General features: G+C 41.6%; 1 protein-coding gene across 1 annotated transcript; it reads right to left on the reverse strand.

The window, feature by feature from the left end:
- On the reverse strand, positions 1-14,153 carry LOC114565748 (activin receptor type-2B). The gene is made up of 11 exons (XM_028593974.1): positions 13,663-14,153; positions 11,520-11,727; positions 8,749-8,864; positions 8,095-8,246; positions 7,722-7,865; positions 6,869-7,012; positions 2,334-2,482; positions 2,025-2,139; positions 1,456-1,594; positions 1,090-1,220; positions 1-737 (listed from the first exon to the last, which is right to left on the reverse strand). Exons 1-11 carry the CDS (start codon positions 13,712-13,714, stop codon positions 543-545), a joined length of 1,545 nt encoding a protein of 514 aa, XP_028449775.1. The 5' UTR covers positions 13,715-14,153; the 3' UTR covers positions 1-542.

Consider the following 14,153-nt stretch of genomic DNA (forward strand, 5'->3'; position numbering starts at 1 on the left):
TTTTTTTTTTTTTTTTTCATTCTGAGGCATTCACAGGTTTAAAATAAGGGAGCACACTCGAGTTTAAAAATCGAGAAGCTTCGACCCCTGAGGAAGATGAATATATTTTGTCTAACAGTCTCAAAACGGTTCCTCCGAGGTGTGCAGCACGTTGTCCGAGGTTTGGAGCAAAAGTTCATTTCATTTGGCCACAGACAATCATGACCAAGACAGGAAAAACGACAACTGATGAGGTAATAAAAATAGACTAACAAAATGAGGTAATGACGACATTTAAGATTTGACACATGGGTATTATCAGATGTGCCCATCGCATAACTTATTACTACTTCGAAAACTACAGCAGATGGATGTGTTAGTAAGATCCGACTTCAAACACCAAAAACAAACGGAACGAAAATACCAGTATTGGGATAAAATAGCAGCTGCATTTAAGTTGCTAGTTGTTGTTTTTGTGATTTTAAATATTCACGGAGATCCGCTGAGTTTGGATTCAAAAAGTAAAAAGTCAGGAGCTCAGGTGGAGGATGGGGGTCACCCGTTCAGGTGCTGGACTCTTTGGGAGGTAGGTCCTCGTTGGTGAGAGACGTCACAATGCAGACGGGGATGTCTGAGGTAGTGCTGCTAATCGTTCTGGCGATCTGGCCGATGCGCTCCTCGACGCAACCGGCGGACAATCGCGCCTCTGCGTCATGGTCCCAGCATTCTTCGATGGTCTCGCACATCTGGCTCAGACCCTGTAGACACAAACCAGAAGTTATAGGAGAGTAAGTCCCTAGTTTCTTACTTTATTAAAAGGGCACTTTCTTTTTTTTTTTTTTTGCACATACATTTTGAACCCAAACATTAAATAAAAATCTATTTCGCAGGACAGAAATTCCTCACTTTTTCTGTGGCCTAAAGGTGTAAATATAACTGCCATCGTTATATCAGAAACTACAAAAACATAACTGATTCAGAGAACTATGACCTCAGATGATTGAGCTGTATTCACGGTGTAAAAAAAATAAAATAAAAAATAAAAAAGAATACATGACATCCTGGTATTGCTTTTGAAACTGCCGGAGCTATTTTTCCACTGTTACTCACAGGATGTTTGAGCCAGCAGTCCTTGATGGCTGGACGCATCTTCTTGTGCACGACCACATCCTGCAGATCCTCCAGGGAGGGATGTTGGCCTATTTCATCCTCAAATGGCAGCATGTACTCGCCAACTGTACCTGAGGAGGGGCAGGATGGAAAGCGTCACACAGCGATCAAGTCAAGAATTTGGATTTGGAAAATCCCAAACTTGCTCTCTATTTAAAAGAGTAACTACTCACATTACACCTTTAACCTAGATCAGATAGCATTTCCAGGCAAAACGAAAACAAATCCCTTGTCTATTAGGTCAGTCTGAAGCACAGTGACCTTTCACCTGTGTGCGAGGCAGCATTCCTGCACTGTTTAACTCACCGTCTGTCTCCGTGCAGCGGGACACCAGCTCCCACAGCACCAAGCCCATAGCATACATGTCTATTCTCAGGAAGGAGTCTCGCTGGAAGTTGATGGCTCCCTCCAGCACCTCCGGAGCCATGTATCGCCTCGTACCCACCTGTTATAAATATAAAAAATATGAAATGCTTGAATATACACTTACATTTTTTCCATGATGAAGTACTACCACTGCATCTCTAAATGTTAAACCCTACAATAGGAAACAGCCTATATGTGCTTTATTCTTAACTCCTTTTAATTTTTCGCTAGTAATCAAAGTGGGTTATTGAAGCTTTTTTTGACAACAATCATCAGAAAAAAAAAAAAAAAAAAAAAAAGACTCTTTCATGTCAAAATAAAAAACCTCTACAAACTAGAGTAACTGACTCCATAAATATTAACTATTTAACATTTACTAGGACATTTCTACATTGCGCTAACCGTATCAAGCCTAGCCTATGTGAACATTTCAGAAAAACCAGGTGACAATTCATCAGACTGGCATCAAAGTGCCAATGTGGAAATAAAGTAGTGAAGTTATTCCATACCTGGCCATGCGTGTCACCTGGAGGTTTTCCTGGTTCAAATCGTACAGCGAGCCCAAAGTCTCCAATGATTGCAGTCAGATCATCTCGTACCATCACATTCTTACTCTTGAAGTCCCTAGAAAATTGATTTAAGGACAAACTCATTAAAATGCTGTAATTATAGAGATGTTTAGTCACACATATTAGTCTATGGACTTCCAGGGCAAAATGACTAAATCAGGCACAAGCAGAAGAGAGGAGTACTCAAATTAAATGTAGTCTGATTTTCAGTGATTTGAGTTTTTAGGAAAGCCAGTTTGTTTTCTCTACCTGTGTGCAATGGTGGGTTTGGGCCCATCTCCCTTGTAGCTGGGAATGTCCTCATGGAGGTAAGCCAAGCCGCGGGACATGGTCTCTGCTATGTGACACAGCTCACTCCAGGTCACAGTGTTACCTTTCAGGTGGTCTGTCAATGAGCCCTACACACACACACACACACACACACACACACACACACACACACACACACACACACACACACACACACACACACACACACACACACACACACACACACACACACACACACACACACACACACACACACACACAATTCAGGAAAAAGGATTAATAACTGCACAAATATCTAATGTCTCAGGAAAATCTACTGTAAGTGTCTAATGAGTTAGCCAACCATATCCCTGGAACAGATGGTGTTTGGTCCTGTGTTTGACTTAATTTGCTAGCCAAATAGCATATCCTGGAAGAATTACCAGAAGCATCTAAATTCACAAAATATAGCTTAAAAAGGTCCAAAATATTTACTGTAATAAATCCAAAAATGACTCCAATGCATCATCAGATATTAAGGAAACATGCTAAGTTGAAATACTATTTTTTTTCTGACAACAATGCTAATAGTAATTTAACAGTGCCAGTAATTTCTCCTTTTGAAATTTCCGTTCCGCGACACAATTTCTGTTTGCGTTTTGGCCTGTGTGTTGTTATCAACTGCCGAGTTTGACAGCCAGGCCGGGTTGCCAGATATACTGTACCTGTAAAAACGCAAACCCAGCGCGCTACAGCTGTAACGTTAGTACAGCCATGAAAGCAGCAAACAAACGAGCGGGATCGATGGAGATCAATTCTACCCGACCTAAAAAAAAAATTCTAACAGCGTGACCAGAGATGTAACAAACCCCAGGTAAATATTGGAGATGTATTTGAAAGATGGAGACAGCTTAGATTCCAAAAGGACACAGAGTTGGCCAATTTCCTCCTGAACAGGTAGCTAAGCATTAGCTTCAGGCTAATTTATCACGGCTACAAGGGACGGGCATTTTATGTCATTTCAACATTTCTGTACTCACATTGAGTTATATAGCTAGAGTACCCGAGTTGGTTACTCGCAAAACCAAACTGAGACACAGCCAATAAAGTGATCCCGATTGGTCCTGGCTAACGCCGGCATGCTAACCCTGCTAACGTTACTGCATAGATATATACACTAGATGTCGCCTTGAGGTTCTAAACATACGTCAAAACCGCCGCCATCTTGGAACAACGCTAAAGATGCCGGACTTTTGTACTGCTTAATGAAGTTCGATAAATGAAATGAAAAGAACAAACAGCAATGGATAACATTTAACAGGTGACAATGTGTTTTATGATATATATATGCCGCCTTCGACCAGCAATCTGAGCTCCGGCGGCAGCGGGAGGCGGAGAGCTCCGTGGCCGGCCGCAGCGTCTCTTCCCCCGGGCAAAAACACGGCTTCGCCTCGCTGCTGCGCCGGTCCCCGCTGATCCAGATCGGACCAGCCAAAGACAGAGTGGTGATCGGGAGGATCTTACACATAGTCCGGGAGGATCTTACACGTAGTCCAGGACGACCTGTATGTCGATATCGGCGGGAAGTTCCACTAAGTTTGCCGGCGGCAGGCGGACGGAGAGAAGCTACAGCGGGGCAACAGAGACCGTCTGCGGCTGCAGGATCTGGAGCTCAGTGCCCGTTAAAATTATATTCAACGCATAAATACATACAGAAATAAATAATGGAGGAGTGAGCCTGGACATTTCAGACTGTTTAAACTTCACTTTGAAGCAGAAACTCTTTTCAGAAGGGTGAAGTTTCCGTTTGGACTCAGATCTGTGAACCGATCATAATAAATATTCTTTTTATTAACACATGAATTAGTTTCTTTGTTTTGTATAGTTCATCTTTTAGTTTACTTAAGTGGAAGCAGTATCAAGTTGAAGAATAAGACTATAAACCTAGGCTTAAAGGCACTAGGCATTACATTTTGAACAAAGTAGATTATATTAATATCAAAAGCTTAATTTTTCTCTGGACTCGATCATAAATACATGTCTGACCTTTGGAACGAATCACAAGAACTAGAAAATCGCATTTATGACGATTTATGGTGATTTTATTTCCGTTAGCCCTTTACCTACATTGACGCTGATGCATTAAAGAGGAGTGACTCCCCTGTTCCAAGATGGCGGCTTTGTTGACGCATTCGTTCCAAGGTTCCAATCCTATGGTTCCAATCAAGGGGGTAAGCTTCGCTTCAGAACTCGAGCCATCATGGCGCCATTTTGTTGCTAACTGGCCATCACCTCCTGTTAGCATTCCGCTGACCGACATTTTTTTTTTACGTCACTTGACTGCGAATAACTTTACATCTGAAGCGTTTAAAGACTATTTGTCCGTTGTTTAGTTCCAAAGAAACACGACTATGTATAAAAGGCTCCATTACCTTGTACCTTACATTATGGCTCCGTAGCAGACGTTTTTGTAAAAATAGGCTAACGATTGTGTCATAACCAAGTGACTTAATGTCGCATAGTAGAGGAATTACCGTATAGTACAGGAGAAGCTTGCAGGCAGTTTCGACTTACATGAGATGTTTAGGTTTAATTACTAATGTTAACTAGCATGTTAGTGATCAATAATTAGCCTGTGCCCATGTTATCTCCTTACATACACCTACAGTCTCCGTATCTGTAAGATTGGGAATGATTGAGATTTCTCTTGGCATAGCTACCAGAAGACTTACAACTTTCAGACACGTTGCTCACGTCACATTCTCTCAGTTGGAGGCTGCGCCTCACCGGAAAAGTGCTTCTAATAGCCTTCACTGGTCTCCGTCCAGAGCAACGGGGACTATTGGTCCATTATATACTGTCTATGGTTCCAATGAACTGACGTAGTCAAGGCGACATCTAGTGTATATATCTATGACGTTACTGGAGGACCAAGCAGGCTACGGCTGTTTAAGATGTGTAGCTTGTTCAGCGGCCATAGCCGACAACGGTGAGTTATTTTAAGCCAAGGGAGGCGGGTTGTAAATTGGGAAGAGACCTTGAGTTTGCAATGTGTTTAGCAATTTTCGCCATAATTCTAAGCCAATAAAGCGTGTTCAGTTGGGGGTAGAGGACGGCAAGGTAGTGTTATTTTTAGCGGTTCCTACTGTAACTCTAAGTCTAGGAAGTGTGTCTGTCCATCTGCAACATGGCATCATGACTTTGCGTGAACATACACGGCACTTTCCTAAAGCCAAATGGCGCCTTATCTGTACGCATTTTGAGCTATCCACGTGTATGTCTACGCTGTATACAGCAGATGTAAACATACACACCACGTGGCGTCTTATCACGAGAACATGCCGTAGCCTATCGCGAGAACAACGTCGCACGCGTGTAAAAAGAAAAAAAGAAAAAGGTTGGGTTTCGGAAAAGAACTTTGGGAAAGGCTTTAGTAACACAAAAAAACACGATAAAAACATGACAATGACCAACATCACACACTTAGGAAAACTGTTGGGTTTAGGAAAGAAACATTGGGGAAGGCTTAAAAGGCGGGACGCAATCCCAGCACTCCTGGGTGAAAGTCCTGTTTTTTACCCATCCGACACAGAGCTCCACATGACCACAGGCTTCTATGACTGTCAATATAGCCAGCATCTAACGTTAGCTACTCTGCTGTTCTGCAAAGTAATGTCTGGCTATGTAGGACAAGAGTCTAGCAACATTGTTGTGGATGCTCCTTCAGCGCGGTATGGAGGACGGTCTGGCAAAGTGAGACTATGGGTGCTGCGGTGGCAACCTCCGTGAACTTCGAGTCTGGGGAGGAGGGCCTTGGAGAGACAACTCTCTCCAGTATTTTGAATTTGTACTGCAGTAACTATTTTAAACACTCAGTATTATTGCACCTTTAAAATATTAAAAACACTGACAACATTGAAACATTAAACCAAACAGATGACACATGCACAGATGGCACTGAGACAATTACTGGAACTACGTTTGAGCCACTGCCATAGATAAAAGGCGCTACAAGGACAAACCGTGACAGTCACTGCACACATGTAATGCTACATTCGTGTTTATGCTAATTATTGTTTAATCATGTTTTGATGTGTTAATACCTTTGTTGAGAAGTCCAATGAACAGGATATTCAGGTAGCCTCAAGGTGTTTTATCATATAGTATTATTTCAGGCACACACGTTATATCTGCCATTTTTGAACAAAATTGTATTATTTTTTACCCTACATGCGAAAACCGCTGTATAAATCTAAGAATACTAAACTCTAACACTAAAAGGTATGTATATGCTGTACTGCAGACTTGCCATGAGTCATAAAATCCACTTTAATAAAAGCTACCATGCTCTTTTGTTGAGGTAAATAAAAGGCATCTGCCAATATTGGAAAACGTCCAGCAGTTCTAGTAAACATGAGCCCTATACCTATATGTGGGGGTATATATATATATATATATATATATATATATATATATATATATATATATATATATATATATATATATATATATATATGAGTAAGATGTGCACTCACCCTCTCATGAAACTCTGTGATAAGCCACAGCTCCGTCTCCAGGTTGGTGCCGTGCTTCTCTGCAGCGATGTAACGTAAGAGGTTTTCATGCCGCATCCCTGGAGTCAGGAATATGTCCCGCTCGTTTTGCCATGACTGCTTGTCCTACGCAAACACACATAGACCAGAAAGTGTTTAGGCAAGCAATTTAAAAACAATAATCATAATTCCTTGTACGTTACACAAAGCAGTTAGCCCCAGTTTGTGCCTCTCATGTATTAACATTACATTCCAGTCAAATCTTGTTCTGTGGTAGTTCCCGCTACAGAAGGTGTTTCCAGGAACACATTTTGCCATGATGACACAGACCGATTTAAAATGTGAAAACAATACCAGCAGTGCTCTCGCAGCTGGTAAATATTCCATCCACTGCATGACAAAAAAAAAAAAAAAAAACAAAGATGGTAGCCAAAAATGAATGAAAAAAAAGGAAAGAAGCATTTTCAATTTGTACAATGTGAACCAACCAAAAAAAAGTTACTTTAAATTTTTATAAAAAATAAAAATGTAAATATTTTGCTTGGACATATGTCTTTTGTGGCTACCTGGATTTGGCAATACAGTCCCAACTTGACAAATGTTTTTTTTAATTTAATTTTATTTTTTTTAATTCTGCAACCAATATTTATTCATCCAAATGGTATGGTGTCTTTGAGGATTTCAAAGATAAAATGGTCTATTTTTTTTTTTTTTTTAATCGCTTGCTTGGCACTGACTCAAAAGTAATTAATAACCGAGAGGAACTAACTGGAAGCTACGACGCAACATTGACATGATAAAAACTTACACAAATGCCTTGAATTAATGGACATACCTGAACAGGGAAGACCTTTACAGCAACATATTCGCTCATCAACTGGGCTTTCCAAACACAACCAAAGCGCCCCCTAGCTTTGATTTCCAGCAGCTGCAGTGGTTTCAGACCCACCAAGGGGGATGGAGGAGCCGGTCCAGGATCCTGAATAACAGACAAGAAAAACCAGTTAAGTCCTGTTCTTCTGCTAAATCGATCTAAAAGATGTACAAAATCTTACAGGAATATAAGAGAAGAACTGGGTAATTAGGGTAAGCAGCCACAATGGCTGACATACGTTAAAGAGACATGCAGTGAAAGACTAATCTTTAAGCACAACAGATGTCACAGATTACCACCAGAGAGTCAGACTGGGGTATGGCCTCTCTCTCACCTCGCTCAGGTCTACATGGCCGTAGGGAGGTTTGCGGTGGCGGTACATCCACAAGGCCAGAACGAGGGCCAGGGACAGCACACAGAGAGGCAGCAGGGAGTACACAAGCACGTTGAGCAGGGACGGCACTCGGGGTGGAGGCCGGATTTTTACTGTCAAGGAGTAACAGAAGAATTACAGCATGACAGCTATTTTGACATGTAGGTTATAACCAGCGTCCCTCCATGCAAAACCTGATTTTAAAAAGAGACCGGTAACAATTTATCTAGATTGTCCAGCCTTAATCCTTACAGACCGAGTCACTACAGAGTCTTTGCAGTGTGCTAAACATGTACTTTCGGTAACCTGTCTAGTCAGTACTGGACTATGCAAACAGAAGATTATTATAGTGTAGACGTATATGTTGAAATGGCATTTTAAAAGAAAACTACAATGTCAAGAAGGCAAATTACCAGATTTCTTACACGGCATTATTTAGCAACATTTAAAAGGAAACAAATCACCACGTCTGTGTAACATGCATCAGTGTGATATACACAACGTTTTTTTTTTACTACCAGATGCAAGACTAAGCTTTACTCCCACTAATCGGAGGGGAAAAGCAAAGACCTATTTTTTGCTTGTACTAAAAGCGGGGATGCATTTGCCGCTCACCTCGGTTGCCACTGCCAATCATGTCAGGAAGGTGGGTGAATCGTTCATTGCAGTAGTTGCCCTCGCAGCAGCAGAAGAAGACCTGAGGGTTTTCCTCCATGGAGACACACTCTTGCCTAAAAAGGTAAAACGACACTCCTAAATATTTGCTTCGATAACCAAATGTCAAAACAAGATACACGCCAAGCAGTTTTAATAATAAACAATGGGGCCAAAATATCATGATAGTAAAACCTGGACTCTTAGAACCAAGTAGGCGAGTGTCGGCTTTTTTCCCCTTCCTTTTTCTCTTTTTACATCATCTGCTTCTGCTGTACATAAGCCCGCTGATAATTGTCAGGACTCTGTCTTTAACCCATGCACTCATTGATATTGGTTACTGGTAATACTGCCAGTGTATGAGCCAACAGAAACTACAATCTATCTGGTACTTAAATGAGCAAATTATCTTTTATTAAGAATATATTGATTTGTTAACCTTGTTAATTATCACCATACAAGTCACTCAAGGAATGGTCAGCCACGATTCAGAGAAATCACAGGTTTTCTAACACTTCATGCACAAAATTGCAGAACTGCTCTTAAAATTCTACAATTAGTCTCTGTAACATCGACTCAACTTGCTCACAATTGCCAACCTGTCCAGCGCTCTTGATTTCCTGCCACTATTTTATTGTCCCTTCATAGTTATAATAATTTTAGCCAATAGCACTTCAGACTGAAGTGGTTTCCCCTGAAATCTGTCAACAAATGTGTATCTGCGAAACCTACAACTTGCGTACATCCAATTTCAGCAAAATATGCTTTAGGAATAATGTAGTGCATGCTGTGTTTAACTCTAATATGCCACTGTGAGACCCATAATAGCCCTCCTTTTTATCTTGACTTTCTCAAAAGCTGCAGGTCAATCACTACCTTTAATAATCAGAAACAAATAGAACAGATAAAACACATTACAAATAAACCTACCTATTTTATTGCTGGCTAATGGTTAATTCTTTATACACCCACCCACACAAACTGATGTGTCATCTGGGGTAGGTTATTATAGTTCTGTTTTCTCCATATAGCCTTTATGAGCCACCAGAGGTTTCCAGCTTTTTCTAAATTGGCTTGAATATTAAAGACTAAAAAGTTTGATCACGCCACAAAGCTATGCACAGGCTGCTGATAAAGCTAGTTTAAAACTCTCCTCCTTACTTACAAATTCCTGAGTTGCCCAGTGCAACCATATCAATCTGCCACCATCAGGCTGTGGGCACGGAGCTACTACTACTCTGCACCGTTGATACAGATGCAGACTATCTGGAAACCCTTGAGATTTATATATTGGTGATAAGGCAATGCAAAAAAGTAAGACAGTCCTGTATCTCTAAATTTTACGTCAAGTTTGATGTAAAGTTTGGATGTTTTTTTAGGGCTGCGATTGCCGATTTCCCATACTGATAAATCTGTTGATCCATCGTTTACTCTGTAACATGTAATTAGAAAAAGAAAATGCCCTTCAAAATGTTCCCAAAGCGTGAGATGTCATCTTTAAATTGCTTGTTTTGTCTGACCAAGGCTGTGGTGGAATTTCCAGAAACACCATGTTGTGGTAAGATGAGACTAAAGGGAAAGCCAAGACAACATCAGGTCATTCATAGGTCACAGGTCAGGGGACTAGAATATTCGGCCAGTCTCTAATAACCAAAACTGTTCATGTATAATTACATTTGTCTCCACAGATTCAGGGAATCTAGGCAGCTGTATGATAAGGGAATGTTTTGTCTCAGGACTGTCTCCTTTTTGGAGGCCAGAGGGCCAGCCACACTTAAGCATACTTTCCAGAGAGAGAGAGAGAGAGAGAGAGATAGGCTGAACAAGGCTTTAGTATCTGTGTTTACGGCGCCTGCAATATCTTTGTTTACCTTAAAGGTTCAGCTAAACGTAACGCCTCCAGCACAAGTTTAAATACACCTTCAGGAAGACAGGAACCCCAGAGAGTTGGGACGGCACTGCACAATAACACATCGTGGTTATACTGTACTGCCTGCTTATTTGTCTCCTCAATTGAGTGTTCATTAAATGCTTCCGTGTAAGTCATAAGTCTCCCGATCCGGAGGGTCTCCCGAACCGGAGGGTCGCTATGTTAAGTCCCCGTACGGACCGTGGATTGGTAGCTGGAGAGATGCCAATTCACCTCCTGGGCACTGCCAAGGTGCTCTTGAGCAAGGCACCGTACTCCCCCAACCGCTCAGGGTGCTGGTCCAGTACTGGCAGCCCACTCTCCATTTGTGCATGAATAAGTCCTGAGCATGTACGTGTGAGTGTGTATTTCAGGCCCGTGTGTAGTGATTTCTAACAAACGGAATGTAAATTGTAATTTCCCCACTGGGGATCAATAAAAAAGTATAAATTTAATTTAATATGAAATTAAATATTATAAATTAAATTAATGAGTTGTGCTGCTCCTGAGTTTTTCCTAAACAAAGGCCAAAAAGGGCCAAAGGCCAAAAAACCTTACAGGTCATTCTCACTCAGCCAGAACCACTAAATGTTTGCAATTTCTCCAGTTGATCAGCTGATTGAAAAATAGTTCCTGCATAAGTGGTTTTATTTCTGTCGCTGAAAATGCCCCAGGTCAAAGAAATCTAGATATATCGAATTACATGTGGGTACTGAAGCAGATATTTGTGTTGTACTCACTGCCAGTCACTCTGGGTACGAGCCAGACACCTAAAATATAAATGTAAATGTATGGTGGCGATGACCTCGCTCAGTGACCCGACCTGTCGTAGCAGTTGAAGTCGTCCAGCCAGCAGCCTTTCTTCACCAGCTTGATGGTCCCTGAGGAGTTGAGCCAGGAGGCATAACAGTGCAGTCGCTTGTCCTTCTCCCCCTCGCAGCGCTCAAAGCCGCTCTGGTTGGTCCTCTCCGTACGCCAGTTATCATTGTAGTACACGCACTCCCGGGTCTCTGCTTCGCCCAGACTGTACCCTGAAATGGACAGAAGGCCTCAGTCAGCTCACATCATAATGAATTGAAACTCAGCAGCGAAAGCACAACATATGGCGCAGGATCTGCTTGATGCCACGAAGAAACATCTCTGAGCAGAGCCTCTATCATCACTCTGGCGCACGGCCAAGTTTAGGAGCTCTCTATAGTAAAAAGGGAGTTCCTCTGGGCTAAGAAATTGTTGCAGAATAGTAGTTCAGCTTAATCAAAATTCACTAAAAGATCTTTTCAGAGAGTTACAACTAAAAAGGAGGGTAAAAGACAATTTAATTAGCTATAGAAAAACAATGGTATGCCCTAGTGTGATATAGAAACACAGCACATATTGGTATCCTGCTGGAGTTTGACACATCTGGAAAGACAGATAAGACCTTCTTCTTTAAGGGCTTTTTCTGTCATTTAGCAGGAAATAATTTCCCTAACCAAACCGAGATTTGACAATAGCTGTCAGTCTCCTAACATTCAATCCTCTTTGTGGACTGAATGTTGGACACACTCAAGCAACACATTTAAGATGCCTTTTTGATGAATAATGAAGCAGATAAGATGCTGTACATGTCATTCCCAAATGCCTAATCTTTGTTCACAGAAAAAAATAGTGCATGTCTCTTTAAATCCCTGCCTATATTAGGCTGCCCATCCCCCAATGTTACCCCCACCAACCTCTCTCTCTCACACACACACACACACACACACACACACACACACACACACACACACACACAGTTGTCCAGCAGCATACAATGGATTTCATTATAGCATATAAGGATGCATGCAATGAACAACCAAACATGCTCCTTATTAAGGATCGTAGGAAGGTAGTAAGGACACACACACAGCAGTGATGCTCCATTGAGCAGAGATGGGATTTCTGATATCTGTGGTCACATGATCCGGGAGGACTTTTACTACAAGATCATTCCCCAACCCCCCTCCCTCTGTCACTTATTGAGGCTCACACACAACAACATGAATTCTGGAGTAGCAGCTTACTATACACTCCGAGCACTAATCTATAAAACATTAAGGCATTAACTACAGTGCTATTTGGCACACATGAGACAGGACAATAAAAATATATATTACATGTAGTAGAAAAACTAAAAAGTGAGGGGGAAAGTGGATATTATCGTTTCCAAAACAACTAGGTAGGGGACAAAGGTAAACATGTTTTGAACGCACAATAAAACCTCCCATATGAGTTGCAAACACTGGCAAAAAAAAAAAAAAAAAGGCAAAACAAAAGAAAAACAATCCTTGCTCACTTTCATGTGGTCACAGGCTTTGGAAACAGAACGGTGTTTCAATTCAGGGTAAAGACCTAACGTAAGACAACAGCTGCTGTCTCATCAAATCAAACGCACATTGATTTATGAAAATTCTATTCAAAGAAAGTGTGTTTTACAAAGGCTCTTGTTCAGCCTGTAACCACAAACAAGAGTGCAGACCTGAGATGTAGCCTATAAGGTTTCAGGATGTTGATGCAGCTGCTGCCTTCTATTCCTGCCACTGTTAAGAAAGGCGAAGGGGACGCAACAGTTTTAAATTTGGATATCTTTTATTGCAACATTGTCAGCATTAAATGCTAAATTCAATGTAATTGGATATATTTTCTTGTTACATAACAAAAAAGTCCCAGCTACTGCTTAATTATTCCCCGTGTGTGAACTAGATGTGTACATATGTGGGGGCAAACGGAGAAAATGCGATGGATGGGTAAGAGAATAAAAATCCCCACAACTGACCGATAGTATCTACCACTGCCGACAAAGTTTAAACAACTAACACACGTAAACTCGCTCGCGGGTCGACATTTCAAACGGAGACTAGTACACGCACACATTCAGACAAAAATGTGTCTGCCTCCGACTCGGAAAAAGAACTGTTGCAAATTCGGAACCAACAATAGCGGCTTACCTGCGCATAAAGTTCCCAGAAGAAGTGAACAAGTCAGCCATGAAAAAGACATGTTCCGTTTTAAATACAGGACAGAGATTTCCCCAGCTTCCCGACGCGAACATTAAAACTCAGGTTGTCCAAAACATCAGTCCAGGATCAAAACGACCACAGGCCTCCGGTCCCTCCAGCAGCCTAACCACCACCACAACGCGTGTCAATAGCCGCGACGCTGCAACAATGTTGCAAGAAAAGATAGGAGCGATTAACTGACTGCCAGACTGTTAGTCCATTAACATGTGCAGTATTTCGCATTGGAAGTGGATCCAAAAGCCGAATGGGAAGCCGTTAAACCACCCAAGACGAAAGCTCAGCGCTCTTTTTGAGGTTATTCACTTGAATAGTAGCACCGCTGCATCGGGAGGTCGGTCGGGGTTTACATGCATGTTACTGATCTGTGTCCAAAATGGCTTCTAAATGGGGAATGGGCTGCAAACAGGGAAACCCGGATG

This window comes from Perca flavescens, chromosome 12 (genome assembly GCF_004354835.1).
Source record: "Perca flavescens isolate YP-PL-M2 chromosome 12, PFLA_1.0, whole genome shotgun sequence".
Taxonomy (NCBI): Eukaryota; Metazoa; Chordata; class Actinopteri; order Perciformes; family Percidae; genus Perca; species Perca flavescens.